Source organism: Rhipicephalus microplus, unplaced genomic scaffold, assembly GCF_043290135.1.
Source record: "Rhipicephalus microplus isolate Deutch F79 unplaced genomic scaffold, USDA_Rmic scaffold_14, whole genome shotgun sequence".
Taxonomy (NCBI): Eukaryota; Metazoa; Arthropoda; class Arachnida; order Ixodida; family Ixodidae; genus Rhipicephalus; species Rhipicephalus microplus.
The window spans coordinates 17,552,501-17,568,081 of NW_027464587.1; the positions used below are offsets into that span (position 1 = coordinate 17,552,501).

Genomic DNA, 15,581 nt, shown 5'->3' on the forward strand with positions numbered 1-15,581 from the left:
AGACTCTCCAAGCGCGCCGTCTCTCCCTCCTCGGTAGCGTAGTTTGCCGACCAACCTCCTCACATCTGCCACTGAACAAGCCCTTTAAAGATCTGGAAGGAAAGGGGCGTGGTGATGTAGAGTTGCGTCACGAGTCGCGGACGGCCCTTGTAACGTCTCGCACCTTCCCCAGCCTTGGCTGTGCATCGCGCCGAAGAAACGATTAGAATTTTCTGGAATCTAGCGGGAAAGGTATTTAAGCGAACAGCGGAGAACGAGATCAGGAGAAGAAGAAAATTTGCGGCAGTGCGCGTAGGGTGTTCCGCCTTGTTGGTGAAGGTTTTGTCCTCAGCAACAAAGCAGGAGAAAACGAAAGTTCGCGCCCGTTAGCGTAGGCAGGAGATGAAAGTTTTGCGCAAGTGTGCGTAGGGTCTTTCCGCCATGTCATATCGGCGAAGGTTTTGTCCTTAGTGACAAAGCAGGTGATTAAGAGGGTTTCCACCTGAAGGGTGAAGGCTGGTGCTACCAGAAGAAAAATAGTGTGAGACTACCGCCAGAGAGCGAAGACGTGTCCTGCAATCGCAACGCGTGGGAAGCCGACGTGTTACCAGCGAAGTTTGGTGCTTGGAGAGCGGCCAATTGAAGACGCGAGGTGTCCTGGAAGAGAAACTTCGGGGGTCGTGGATCGACAACAGCACTGGACGTTGAGAGAGTCTTTCCTAGGAAAGAAACATTCACGCTTTATTCCAAGGACTTTGGACTAAATAAGTTTTCGAACTCTTTAGTCCTTAAGTGTCTTGGTTAATTGCTGCATGTGTTTGCATTGTAGCGCGTATTGTTGTCTGGGTCCGTTGTTTCGAGTGTAACTGATTTTACTGTGTAGAACGTTTGATTGGTGACATATCGTATTCAACTATTGTCGAGTGTGCATATTTGTGTATCGTGTGATTTGCCGTATTTGAGAATATAATTTTTTTGTGTTTATCAACTCTCAGCTCTGACTCGTTCTTTGGACCACAGCTGGAATCCACTGGCGCGCCAAATAGGACCACTTCTAAATTATCCGCGCTTTTGTGGTGCAACTCGGGGGGCCGATACTTCGATCCTTGAATGCGCCCGGCGATCACCTCTCTAATTAACGGGACCTGCGACAAACGTGAATTGCCTCCACGAGGCCTTCAGGACAGATCGCAGCAAGCAATTAATACGATATGGATCGTCATATTAGTTGCCTCGCTGTAGCTGGTGAGCGACTTTTGCGCATTTGTTCGTGCATAGGTCGATGAGGAGGCACTTCACGTCAGAAGGGCCGGCTGAACTGGCATATATTTCGCACGTAAATGGGGGAGTGGCTGCCATGTCATTCGGAACCACGTCGTTGACCAAAACACCCTTCAAATTTGATCTGCTGGCGTCTACTTCAGACGTCAGCGTCTGGGTGTTTGCCGTGACAGTCAGAATCACATTTCTGCAAGGGCAGTTAGAACTGGTACAGTGTGTGACAGAAGTTCGATGCACGTGACCGAACGGCAGATGGTAATTTCGAAGTTGAATTCACCCAGGATCGTCGACCTAAGGTCCCTACATGAAACATCTAGGGACCTTACATCGACTACGCCAGCAGTGTCACGTATATAGTAGTGGTTGATTGAACAAAACAAAAGAAAATAGTCACTCTTCTGCAACTCTTATGAATAGCATGGTACAGCTCAGCTCTTACAAAGAGAGGGAAAGAGGGACGCAGAAAGGCAGAAGGGAAAGGTAGAAAGTGTGGCGGCAGGTTGGGGGTGCTTCTGTACAGTGAAACAGCCGTGAAAACTCCGCACATTACACTGCGGGCACGTGCGTGCGGCCCCTGCACGTCACCTACAGGCATGCAAGTCACCTACAGAGAAGAACCAATAGAGCGCGAGCAATCCTGACTCTGGCGCTGGCACCCTCCTCGCACTCTTTATTTTCCCTCTTTCATGCGATGCGCGACCAACAATTCCAAATACGCCCCCCAGCTGCATTCCCAATTGAGGCGGAAATGTTGTAGGCCCCTGTGCTCAGATTTGGGTGCACGTCAAAGAACCACAGGTGGTCGAAATTTCCGGAGCCTTCCACTACGGCATCTCTCATAACCATAAGTGGTTTTGGGACGTTAAACCCCGCATATCAATCAATACTCAACATGAACAAAGGGAGCAGGCTGCAGGTCTAAGATTAAACTGTTTGTTCGGCCACACGTGTGGCCCGTCAACAGAAAGTCAGAGTACACACTGGTGCGGGTAGCGGTGAACAGAACATCGGCCATCGGCCAATTTGCAAGCAGTGACGCACGTCGGCATTTATACATAGGCCATCAAATATTTCAGCTTTATCGATAGCGGTCACATAAATTTCTGAAGAATGTATAATGTTCAAATTGTTGCAATATTCCCGCAGCCTCTTGACTGCACTAATATGGCGGGTGAACACAGCTCAGCTGTTAGGCGCTTTTGGCTTGTTGGCGTCCAATGTCGTCCCGGCGTGTCATGTAAATATACCCCAACATAAAAATAGGCATGCAAAAGTAAAAAGGCAACAGTTAGCCCCACAAGTAGCTGACTACGTTGTTCGTGCATATACACTCTTTTCTACATACTGTAAGTAACTGAAACCGGGCATGAAGAACTTGAGGGCTCACTAACGTTCCAACTCATGACCATTCACACTCATTGGTGCTTGCGTTCACACTCTAGACAATCCGCACTCATGTTCACGCTCACTCACAGTAGTAAGTACACACTCGTACGCATAGAAACGTCCACTCACACTCATCCGTGCTCACTCACCTTCATACAACCACTCACCCTCTCCTTGCTCTTTCATACTCATGAACACTGACAATCATGAGCACTCACTCACGTTCGCACTCAAGACCACTCACACTCATGAGTTCTCACCCATGTTTCCACTCCCATCCGCTCACACTCAAGACTACTCAATAATACTTACACACATCCCATTCAAATAAGTATGAGTGAGATTGCTCTGCCGAGCTATGCCGTAGGTTAAGTTGCATTCCACCGCAGCGTTCCGGTAATCCTAGTGGACTGGTAAGACTCTTCGCGGCATGCCCGATTTCAGGCTCGGCTATAGTGCCTCATCAAAGAGATCTTTCTCAGAAAACCACACGCTTCGCTCCTCTCTAGGTTTCACGTTTAGGGAGCTGAAACAGCCTTCCTTACATGCTCGGCCATTTCGAAACTTAAGCATATGCCGCCATCTTCACGACGTCGTGGGCGTCGCAGCAGTTCATGAACATTCTCATCACAAGAACTACACGACATGACGAGTTTACGCTCAATCCCTCCAGCCTTCGATTACTTCGGTCGAATACAAGGCAAAATTCCAGCAGACTGACCTTTGCCCCATATAATGGCCCGGTCGTCGATGAAGACTTGGTCGTCCTTGACCGTGCGCCGGTCCCCGCTGACCACAACTTTCCACTCGGCGTGCGCCTTGCCCCTGAGCATCACTCGAATAGCTGCGACAAACAAAAACAATCGTTTCCACATGAGAGACTCACTTCACAATATTCTTCGTTTTAATATCAATGTTCAAATAGGAGAGGCTGGTGGTATTGTTACGGGGTCAGTGACTTCTGCATAAACGCAATTACAGAGGAACAACCTCAGGCGAGAATCACAATGGCTGATTGGCACACTCGTGCGCCTGTCAGCTGATTCTGTCCTTCATCATCCATTACTTCGTAAGAGGACCCCCGGGCGTTGAAGGGCCGTCTCGGTGCGAGTCTGAAGTGCGAGAGAAGTAGGGTTTCATGCGCGAAACATGAACAATGTCAACAAGTGACGAACTTGGTGAAGTATTGGAGTGCAATGGCGCTATCTCGTAGTTGACGTCACTAAGTTGACGTAAGACTAAGTAGGGCCCTGCGTATCACGACAAAAGTATTTTGGAGAGACCTACCCGGTGACACGGTGACCAGAGGAACACGCGGTCACCTGGGACAAACGTTATATTATGATGCCTGTGGTCGTAGCGGGCTTTTTGTTATCCTGTGACCTCGTAAGACGAGACTAGGCAACTTGACGAGCCATGTGAGCCCGATTAATGGCTTCGCGAGCGTACTCGCAAGCAGATAGCTTGAGAGGTAAGGTGTTTTTAAATGGCAATATGTGGTCGCGACGGACCATACAAAAGATAAAAAGGTGAGAATCCCGTGGTGTCACGTCGAGATGAATTATATGCGAAAGTCACATAGGCCAACATGGCGTCCCAGTCCCGATGATCTTCGGAGACGTACATCGAAAGTATCTCTGTGAGCGTGCGGTTGAGACGTTCAGTTAGGCCATTCGTATATGGGTGGTAGGTGGTAGATAGCTTATGCGCTGTGGCACACGATCAAAGGAGGTCGTCGACAACTTTAGACAAGAAAGAGCGGCCGTGGTCTGTGAGCAGCTCTCGGGGTGCACCGTGGTGTAAGATGACGTCATAAAGAAAATCTGCGATGTCAGTGGCGGAACTGGTTGGCATGGCTTTTGTTATCGCGTAACGGGTCGCATAATATGTGGTGACGGCGATCCATTTATTTCCCAGTGTCGTCGTCGAAAAAGGGCCAAGAAGGTCGAGTCCCGCGCGATGAAATGGTTCAGAGGGGACTTCAATTGGGTGAAGCTGTCCAGTTGGCAGCAAAGAAGGTCTTTTCCGGCGCTGGCAGAGGTCGCAAGTGGCAACATATCGACGCACGTGCGGTACAGTCCTGGCCAGAAGAACCCACGTCGCACGCGGTCGTATGTGCGAGAAACACCGAGGTGTCCCGCTGTTGGTGTGTCGTAAATTTGTTCAAGTATGGCAGGCCGTAGATGACGGGGAATGACAAGCAGAAGCTCTGGGCCTTCAGTGCGGACGTTGCGTTGGTAGAGGATGCCGTCATCCAGCACGAACATATGGGATTCGGCGTCATGGCTGTCAGACTGGATGGCGTCGATGATAGTGTGCATTGACCCATTCCGTCGTTGTTCAATGCGCATATCGCTGATATCTGTAAACGCCATCACGCTGCTCTCCAGGTCAGTCGCAACGGGATCAGGAGGGTCCACCGGATGACGAAAAAGACAGTCTGCGTCCTTGTGCAAACGGCCAGACTTGTAGCCGACGCTAAACAAAAATTTCTTAGGCCTCAAAGCCCAGCGACCCACACGTCCAGTCGGGTCCTTCAGAGAAGTGAGCCAGCAGAGGGCGTGGTGGTCCTCAACGACGGAGAACATGCGACCATATAAATATGACCGGAACTTGGCGACGGCCCAAACTGAAGCTAAACACTCTCTCTCGGAGATGGAATTATTCCTCTCAGGGGGAGAAAGCAGGCGACTTGTGTAAACTATCACGCACTGTCTGCCGTGGTGCCACTGAGCAAGAACTGCGCCAATACCGTGGCCACTGGCGTTGGTGCAAACTTCCGTAACAGCAGAAAGATTAAAGTGGGCAAGTATGGGGACATAGTTAAACAGCCAATGAGAGCTGTGAACGCTTCAGCCTGCTCAGGGTCCCATGAAAATGTGGTATCCTTCTTCAGCAAATCTGTGAGTGGCCTGGAAACGTCGGCGAAGTTTTTCGTAAAACGACGAAAGTAGGAACATAAGCCGATGAAGCTCCGGGCGTCGGATGTAGAACAGGAAACCGGAAAGCTACGGACGGCGTGGATCTTTTCAGGATCTGGTTGGACGCCATCGGCGTTTACGAGATGGCGCAGAATGGCAATCTGATGGCGGCCAAATTGACATTTCTTGGAGTTTAGTTGTAGCCCAACTGTTCTGAAGACTGCGAGTATTGCAACGAGATAGGTCAGGTGGCTATATAAAGTAGATGAAAAGACTATCACATCGTCTACGTAAGACAGACAAGTAGACTAGTTATAACCACGCAAGAGAGAGTCCCCCATTCGTACGGATGTGGCAGGGGCGTTACATAGTCCAAAAGTCATCACCTTAAACTGGTATAAACCATCCGGTGTAATGAAAGCCGTCTTCTCGCGGTCCATCTCATCGACAGAAATCTGCCAGTAGCTGGACCGAAGATCAATAGACGAGAAGTACGTAGCGGCGTGCAGGCAGTCCAACGCATCATCGATGCGTGGTAGCGGGTATACGTCTTTTCGCGTGATCTTGTTAAGGTGGCGATAGTCAACACAGAAGCGCCAGGTACCGTCCTTTTTCTTCACAGGGACGAAAGGGGAAGCCCAAGGACTACTTGATGGTTCTATGACACCTTTGTTGAGCATTTTTTCAATTTCCGCTTGGATAACTCTGCGCGTGGTGTGCGAGACACGATAGGGGCGTCATCGAATGGGACTGGCGTCACCAGTGTTTATGCGGTGCTTAACGGTGGATGTTTGCCCTAGAGGTCTGTCGTCGAAATAAAAAATGTCGGTATACGATGCGAGAAGGTGATGGATGTCGTTGGCTTGCGCATAATTGAGGTTGGGTGCAATCATCTTCGAGAAACGACTCGGCATAGAACAGATGCTGTTAGCTACAGGAGACTGAAGTAAATCAATCTTGGTGGTGAGAGCCACTATTTCGAATTCATCAGCATTGGATACGCTGGCCAAGAAGATGCCACGAGGAAGCAATTGAGGGCAAAAACTGAAATTGAGAAGTGGGAGCGAGCTACAGTTGTCAGTGACAGTCACAGCCATATGGGGAATGGCGATGTTGCGCTCCAAGAGGACGTCGGCGAGAGGAAGGAGAACATATTGACCATCGGACCATCGGAAACCTGTGGCTGTGTGGTCAAAATGACGTAGGTGGCTGCCTGGTGTGACAGTCGCACATCCTGAAGAGAGCACAGGCGCAACGGGGCAGTGTGGTGTTCAGCGACTATCTGAGGCAGTCCTAGCTGAAGGACGCCGGTAGCACAATCTATAAGAGCATAGTGATTCGACAAGAAGTCCAGGCCTAGGATAACGTCATAAGGGCAGTAGTCAATCACGGCTAAAATGACAGAAGCAGTGTGGTCCTTTATACTTAATCGGGCAGTGCACAGACCAAGAACCATCATCGTGCCGCCATCGGCCACACGGAGCATTTGTGCAGCCGCTGGTGTCAGAACTTTCTTTAAGCGTGTGCGTAGGCTTGAACTCATGACCGAAATGCTTGCGCCGGTGTCTACAAGTGCTTGTACAGGTACGCCATCTACTTCAACGTCTACTACACTTCGCCTGGTAGGAACGGAGAGAGGATTTGCTGCGGAATTTGTCAATGCAGCGCCACCTCCGGGGGCTGAATTTCTCAGTTTTCCGAGACGATGCGGCCGGAAGCCACGGGGGACGAGAAGCGCCGTGGCTGTGGCGAACGGCACGATGGGCGACGTATTGGCGGCGAACGAGACTGGTGCCCACGTGGTGAAGGCGAGCGGCTGTACCAAGTGTTCCGAGAATGGTCAATTGGCATGGGACTCTTCGGCAGGGGAAAATGTGCAGGCGGTACCGCGGAAACTGGCCATATTGGTCGTTGCACGAGGGGCCGTTGGCCATGTGTTGCGGCAGTAACGAGCAATATGTCCAACGCGGCGGCAGTTGAGACATACAGGGCGGTCATCTGCAGCTCGCCACTCAGCCGGGTTTCGAGTATGTGGAGAAAACCGTCGGTCGGAGGAGGGCATCGCGATAGGGCGTTCGCTTACTCTGGGAACGGTGACATGGCACACGGAATGCACTCCGATGTTTTCAAGCTCCTTGCGCACGATGGCTTGAACAAGAGGAGCAATAACGTGAGTGGTATCAATACTGCGCGAATTGAACGCCGAGGGCGCCATAGCTTCCATTTCGCGACGAACAATGCGTGTCAGGTCTTCCAGCGGCGACGGTCATTGTGGTGCGAACTGGTCCTCGCAAGTCGATGTTGCAGCGGTGTTTCGAAGTCGGGCGAATGTTTGCAGAATGCGGCGACATTTTACTTGCTCAAACTGACGACACTCTTTGATGATCGCGTCCACGGTGGCACTGTTAGTTCTTGCACAGCAGGAGATTGAACGCGTCGTCGGTAATCCCTTTCAGGACATGCCCTCCTTGTCACCTTCTGTCATGTCGTTTTCAGCCTTTCGGCAGAGGGCCAGCACGCCTTGAATGTATGCGAGGTATGATTCCGTTGGGGATTGATCACGGCAGGCCAATTCATTTTTGGCGGCGTTCTTACGACTGATGGTTTTGCCAAACACCTGTCGCATCTTTTCTTTGCATTGGTCCCAGCTTGTGAGTTCTTTTTCGTTGTTTTCGCACCACACCTTCGCCGTGCCTATCAAGTAAAACAGCAGATTAGCCAACTGAAGTGTGGGATCCTATCTGTTCGGCACACTCACTCATTCATGGCTAACCAATCGTCAGCGTCGACGCCATTGGCCCCGCAGACTGTACCGGGATCCTTGAGTGGCGTGAAACCTTTGGTTGCGACGCCATGTTCGTCGGAGACGCTGACGTTGACGCGGAGGGCTCAGCATTGGCCTTGGCAGGAAAACTGATGCGGCATCCGCTGCGGAGCTCCGTTGCCTGATGGTAACCCAGCACCTCTCACCAATATGTTACGGGGTCAGTGACTTCTGTATAAACGCAAATAAAGAGGAACAACCTCGGGCAAGAATCACAATGGCTGATTGGCACACTCGCGCGCCTGTCAGCTGATTCTGTCCTTCATCTTCCTTTACTTCGTAACAGTATCATCGCGGCACCACCTACTACTTCTCTCTGCCTTTATATGTTTCTTTCTTATTTCTGTTTCCGTTTGTTTTTCCCTCTTTGTGTCTGCATTTGAACTCTCACGTACTGTCTTTTGACTATCCCCTTTGTGTCTGTCTGTTCGTTTCTTTATCTTTCAATATTTTCTCTCTTCTTTCTTTTTCACTCTCTGTCACTCCCTCTTTCTCTCTCTCTCCCTGCACTCGTACTCTCACCCAGTATTTTTGTCTTTTTCTTTCCTTTATGACTTTCTGTTTAGTTCTATCTCTATGTTTTGATTCTTCTTTCTGTTTATTTTTCGCATTCTGACTCTGTCTGTGCACTAGTACGTTCATCTACTACTTTTTTTAAATGCGAATACATTTCTTAATCGGGCGTCCGTCGGGTTCCGTCAACTGCTCTCTCCCATAGCAACAGTTGCGAACGCGAGCGCTTATCCTCCCCCCTAGCAACCGAATCATGAGGTGCCACCAAGGAGGATTAAAAGAACTTTTTTTTAATCCTCCTTGGGTGCAACAAAGTGTAGGAGAGGATAGGTGGAGGGCTTCGTCGCTCCTTTTTTTTGTTCACTCTCTCTCTCTCCTCCCTGCGCCCCACTTTCCCGTCCGCTCGCGCCTCACTCTCGACCGTGTGCTGGCTGGACGCCTCTCAAGAAAATACGGAAATGTGTGCTCGAGACACCGATGTGAAACGCCAATGCCGAGCTGAGAACACAGCTTTGTGCACTTCATAGCATTTTTAAAGGGCTAGTGAACAGGCTCCGACTTTTTTTTACACCCCTCAAACAAGTTTGCGCATCTTTCGTACGCCTGGCCAACCTCCTTCCACACGCAGTGACGTCAAATCGGCGATCGGTGACGTAGACTTCATTACTATTTGCGGACACCTGTTTTAGACAAATCGACGAGGCGCGCGCTGCGTGATGTCGCCGATTGCCGAGTTGACGTCCCTGCGTGTGCATGGAGGTGGGTCACGCGTAGGGAGGAGGCGCAAGCTTGTTTGGGGACTGTAAAAAAAGTACGAGCCTGTTTACTGGCCCTTCAACTGTGCACGCTAGCTACTAGAGCTGGAAACGCATACCGCGTTTCTCGCGACTGAAAAATGCCACGTGTGGCGAACGGCTCATGATCTAAGAAAAAAAGAAGAAAACATTTTTCCTTTAACTATGAATGCGTACGTTCAAAACGCTGGGTTTGACGCTGGGTTTGCACGTTCGCACGCACAGGTTGGCAGTTCGCACGCTGTTTAAACAAACAGCGTGCTAACTTGGCAGCAGGGAGAGCCTACGATGGGGATGCTCATTGCTGTTGTTTTTCCAGGTGTTCGAAGCGTACCGTGGCGTCTCTCATAATCATATGGTGGTTTTGGGACGTTAAACCCCACATATCAATCAAGCGTACCGTGGCCGACTATCAACATCGACAGCGGAGCGTGCTGCATCCAGCGCCTTGCAAGAGTGCTGCACTGACTGACCGGCTACGTTTCTGCGCCCGGCACCATACCACGTGACATTAACCACCCCTGGCCCTTCAAAAAGGCAGCGGCAACACGCCCCTCGATCACTTGGCGGCACGGACAGCATACGACGGGGACCCTCATTGCTGTTGTTTTCCCAGCTTAGGCATTTGCTCTCCTGTTTTGTATAGTTCATCCGCTATCCTAGTGCTGTTTCAGTTGCCTATTTCAAGTTCGTACTTGTTTTTGCCCACTGTTAGATCTGTAAACTGGCCTTTATTCATGTGTACTGAGTTCGCGAACTTCAAACGCGACATTCGGAAAGAAATCAGAGAGGTAAATAAAAGCCTTGACTACATGAACGATGACTATGGAAATATAAAACAAGAGTGTGCTGAAATTATGAAGGAAAACGCTGCTCACATGGCGTCCCAGGAGGCAATGCAATGTGAGATAAACCGTTTGAGAAAGTTGGTGCATAAAAATTCCACGCGTTTAACTGTTCAGGATCAATACTCTCGAAACAAAAATATAGAAACTAAAGGGATCCCACTTGCCCCTAAGAAAACCTTGTGCGATCGCTTGCCAAAGTTGGTGACGCCTTGGGGGAGCCCATAAGTGAACAGGACATAGAAATATGCCACCGTTTGCCAGCGAGGAGTGCCGCTTCGCAATGTAAGACGGCACCAGACACAGGTGTTGCAAAGAACGAGGCACGCCCTCATGCAAGCGCTTTTCCCGATCGGGAAGCAGAGCAGGTAGTGACGCCCCCCTAAACGAAAACATCTTGGTTGTTTTCAATGGCCAAGCTAACACAGATGTCATCGTTATGAAAGCACGGAGAACTCGATTCACAGCTGAGGGACTGGGATTCACAACTAAACAGTCTGTTTTCGTGAATGAGTACCTTTGACCCCAACTGAAAAAATTGCTGGGCATGACGATTGCTCGGAAACGGGAAATTAACTGGCGCTTCGCGTGGGCAAGTGGTGGAAAAATATTTGCGTGTGAAACGGAAACATCTCATGCAGTTCAAAGCACATGTGAAGCCGACTTGAATAAGATGCGCGCGGCCCCTTCAAGCAGCCGCGGGGCATCTAGCATGCCTTAGGCTTATCTGATTAGCGCTTTGGTTTTTGCGGCGCGACCTTTTTTCTTTAACTTTACTTGCTTTTTTTTCTTCTTTTTTTTCTTTTTGTGAAGATGGCGATATTACCACGTTATATCCATATACCTAACACTAGTGGATATTGCAGTATCATGCATTTAAATGCTCGATCATCTCGCAACAAGCACGATCATATAATTATGTTTATCAACGAATTCTCCTTTATATTCGACATCATAATGATTTCTAATACCTGGTACACGTGCAATGACGAGGTACTACGCTTTCCAACGTATAAATCGTTCTTTCTAAACAGGCCCTCTCGTCGAGGGGGAGGTGTATTGCAACGAATTGCTGACCATTCAGTTTGCAGCCTTCTCTCGGACTTTTCAGCGATTACACCAGACTATGAAGCATTATCGCTAGCATGTCACAAGTATGTATATGTGGTAGTTTATCGTCCGCCTGACTGAAAAACAGAAGCGTTTTTTTTTTTCGATTTCTTGAAAATGTGCTTACGTATGCGTTCTCTAGCAAGTTGCATATTATCATAGGGGGTGACTGCAAAATTAACCTTCGACAGCAAACTGAAACATCTGGTAACTTCAAACTACTGCTCGATTATTTTGCGTGTGCTAATATTATTTTCTGAGCCTACATGTGTCACTTCGGGTACTGAAAGCCTTTTCGACTTACTTATTATGAATGACATAAGTGATTCAACCGTACCTGAAACAGTTATTGCCGATACTTGTGATCACTACCCTATATACATGTTTGAAAATCGCAACGAGTATCTTAATCGTGCAAAAGTATCAACTCCAGAATCATACAAAATACAGGAAATTAGTAGCAAAACATTACACACTTTTAGGCGTGAAATCATCCAGATTAGTTGGGATCCTGTCTATAAATCAGTTACCGCTAATGAGGCATACGAAATATTCATGTGCCTCTTAACAAAAACTTACCATAAGTGCTTTAAATAAGAAACGGTCGAAACGCTCAAGAAACGTCGGAAACAATGAATGACGCGAGAATGTCTGGAAATGATTGAGAAGAAAAATCTACTGTTCGTGAAATTCGCGAAAACAAGACACTATAACGATCTTTCCGAATTTAAGCAGTACAAAAATTTTGTAACGAAGCGCCTGAGAAAAACTGGGGATGCTGACTATGAAGCTCTCTTCAAGATGGTTAGCACTCGTGGCGACGTGCTTTGGCGGCAAATATATAGGCTTCTAAATAGTCGTTGCTCTAGAGACAACGCACTCAAGTTAAACATAGATAACAAGATAGTAAAAGGTGAAGAGCTTGCTAATACATTTAACGTGTACTTCACAATGCTGGTGTCCTCCGATTTATCAAACCCTTCTCGTGCCTGTAATAGCGATTACAGGGACTTTCTGGGTGTGCCAAACATGAGCATTGCATATTTTAAAACACAACTCCTGAAGAAGTATTGTCTGTATTTATGTCACTAAAACACTACTGCTTGGGACATAGATGACCTACAAAGTAAGCCTATTAAAGCAGCACTTGATCTTTTGTTACACGTTCTTACCTATCTGTTTAATACCTGCTTATCTACGGGAGTTTTCCCAGAAAGAATGAAGCATGCGAGAGTTAGTGTCTTATACAAATCTGGTGACCAAAATATCTTTTCTAACTATCGTCCGATCTCCATACTTCCTGTTATATAAAGGGCTAGAGAAAATTATATATCAACGAGTCATGTTTTTTTTGTGAAAAGTACTCTATATTATCACCGCATCAATTGGGCTTCCGATGGGGCATGTCCACGGAAATGGCTCTCCTTACACAAAAATAACTCATAGTTAACTCATTTGAAAAGAAACTGTTAACACTGGGTGTTTTTATTGACTAGTCCAAAGCGTTCGACAGAATCAACCACGAAATACTCTATGCGAAATTGCGTCATTATGGTTTTCGCGGAACCCTACTTGACTTTCTGAAATCGTATTTATCACACAGAAAGCAATCTGTAGTTATAAATGACAGCCAATCCTCCTTACAAACCATAACGTCAGGTGTACCTCATGGCAGCATATTAGGGCCCCCAACTGTTTAATATTTATATAAACGACATAACAAGTGTCAGCAAATGTGTGAACTTCATAATTTATGCAGATGACACGAGTATATTTTTTCATCGTAATGATTTGGGTAAGCTTGCAGACACAGCCAACACCGTTCTTAACGACATCTTCATATGGAGTACTGAAAGTTATTTAATGATCAACACAAAAAAATCCAAAGCTGTGGTATTCGCACCGGTTCAGAAGGCTGTCTGTCGTGGTTTGGATATACACCTAGGGCCCGAAAAATTTGAGGATGTCAAAGAAGCTTCATGATTAGGAGTAATTTTTATTGAAAATATTAATTGGGACGAACACGTTAATAACGTAACTAGAAATATAGCTAGGACGTGTGGTACACTCTCTAAACTTTGACAGATGCTTCCAGCAAACATTAAGCTTTTACTTTATAATACGTAGTTTTCCTCTCACATAAACTGTTGTAGTCTAGTGTGGGCAGATACATCTAAAGAAAATCGGAACAAAATACTTTTGGTGCAGAAAAAAGCTATTCGTCATATTGCAAACGTACCATACGACGGACATACAAGTGATTTATTCAGAGAATATAACATTCTACCGATCAATCACATACGCAGCTTTAACCCTATTATGAAATACAAACAAAGCCTGCTATCAAACAACGCTTGTTTTCCTAAACTGTGTAAGCTCAGGAAAACTACACAATCCCATTATGACATTCGGAAGAGGCCTTGCTGGTTCGTTCCTTATTCGCGAACTAACCATGGTTTGAGAAGACTTGAACACTGTATTCCTGCTTGTTTTAACATGTTTGAAAATAAAAACGTCGCCATCTTTAATATTGCCACCAGCACGTAGTGGGTCGACAGCAAGAGCGGCTCTCAATCTGGAGGAAAAAGAAGATCACGTGTTTCTTCTCTGCTCGAGAGCCAGCCTCGACTGACGCATCGACCTAGAGATTGCTACCCTGTGGTTTAATAAATCCCCCAGTACTTGTGACTCATCGTGACAAACTGGTGGAAGTGCAGGGTAGTCTCACGGATGCTGCAGACCCCCCCCCCCCAGGAAGCCGTGATAAGAGTGTAGTGCCAATCGATACTCCCGTGCATCGGACCAGCCGCCGAATCAGGGGATTGCCTCCAGAAATCGACGATACTGCTCCAACCACGTCGACAAACATGACCAGCACTTCGGTGCAAACCTCGTCACCAGGCACGGGAAGCACGACGTCGAGCCGCTCTACGTTGGAAAGCCCACGGGCACCAGCGACGTTCCATGGCACGGAGCACGAGGACGTTGAGGACTGGTTGGCGGACTTCGAGCGTGTAGCCACCTTGAATCAGTGAGACGACGCGGCGAAACTGGGTCGTGTCTATTTCTATCTCGAGGACGGGGCACGTACGTGGTATCAAAACCGAAAGGAGCAGCTGACGACGTGGCCCGAATTTTCTCGTAGACTTCAGCCGACCTATGCCAGTGATGATCGCCAAGAACGAGCTGAACGAGCTATTCTGGCCCGCGTCCAGTTGCCAAACGAAACTGTGACCACGTACGTCGAAGACATGACGCGCCTCTTCCGACGGGCCGATTCAAGAATGACGGAAGACAACAAGTTGCGTCACTTGATGCGCGGTGTCAAGGACCAGCTTTTTGCCGGCCTCGTGCGCAGCCCTCCGAAGACGGTCGCGGAGTTCATGTCCGAGGCCGTGACAATGGAAAAAATGCTGCAGCAGCGATCCAACCAATACGACAGGCAAGTCAGTGGCATGTCTACTGCCAACATTTTCACCGCCACTAGAACCAGCAACGACCGTCTACGTGAACTCATCCGTGATATAGTACGTGAAGAGTTGCAAAAGGCTGGTGTAACACCTCATCCTACGGTTAGCTCAATTGCAACTGTGATCAAGGAACACCTTGCCTCCTGATACAGCTGCACCAGCTCTTGCTGAATACCACCGTGAGACAACCTACGCGGAAGCCTTGAAACGCCCTGCTGCATCGCCGCCATTACTCGTCCATCCCTGTTCCTGCTGTTGCACTCCAGTCAGCACAGCACATACCGTACTACGAAGGCACGTACACGCCACCGCCTTTGCCCTTTGTCCCTGGCTCTCCTGGCGCCCATCGTTTTGTGCCACCAGTTCCGTACATCGACGATAGGCGCACGTCTCCTCGGAATTCTGATGTTTGGCGCACACCTGATCGCCGGCCTCTGTGCTTTCCCTGTGGACAAGCT

The 15,581-nt window shown here is 48.3% G+C and overlaps 1 protein-coding gene across 4 annotated transcripts in view; it reads right to left on the reverse strand.

Annotated features, from left to right (window-relative positions):
• The window catches only part of LOC119180717 (arrestin domain-containing protein 3), a 379,819-nt gene that overhangs the window by 206,428 nt on the left and 157,810 nt on the right, over positions 1–15,581 (reverse strand). For all 4 annotated transcript variants that reach the window (XM_075882898.1, XM_075882896.1, XM_075882897.1 and 1 more), the window contains one exon: positions 3,368–3,490. In XM_075882898.1, coding sequence (XP_075739013.1) covers positions 3,368–3,479 — 112 coding nt within the window. In that variant the 5' untranslated portion in view covers positions 3,480–3,490. The remainder of the gene's footprint in view (positions 1–3,367; positions 3,491–15,581) is intronic.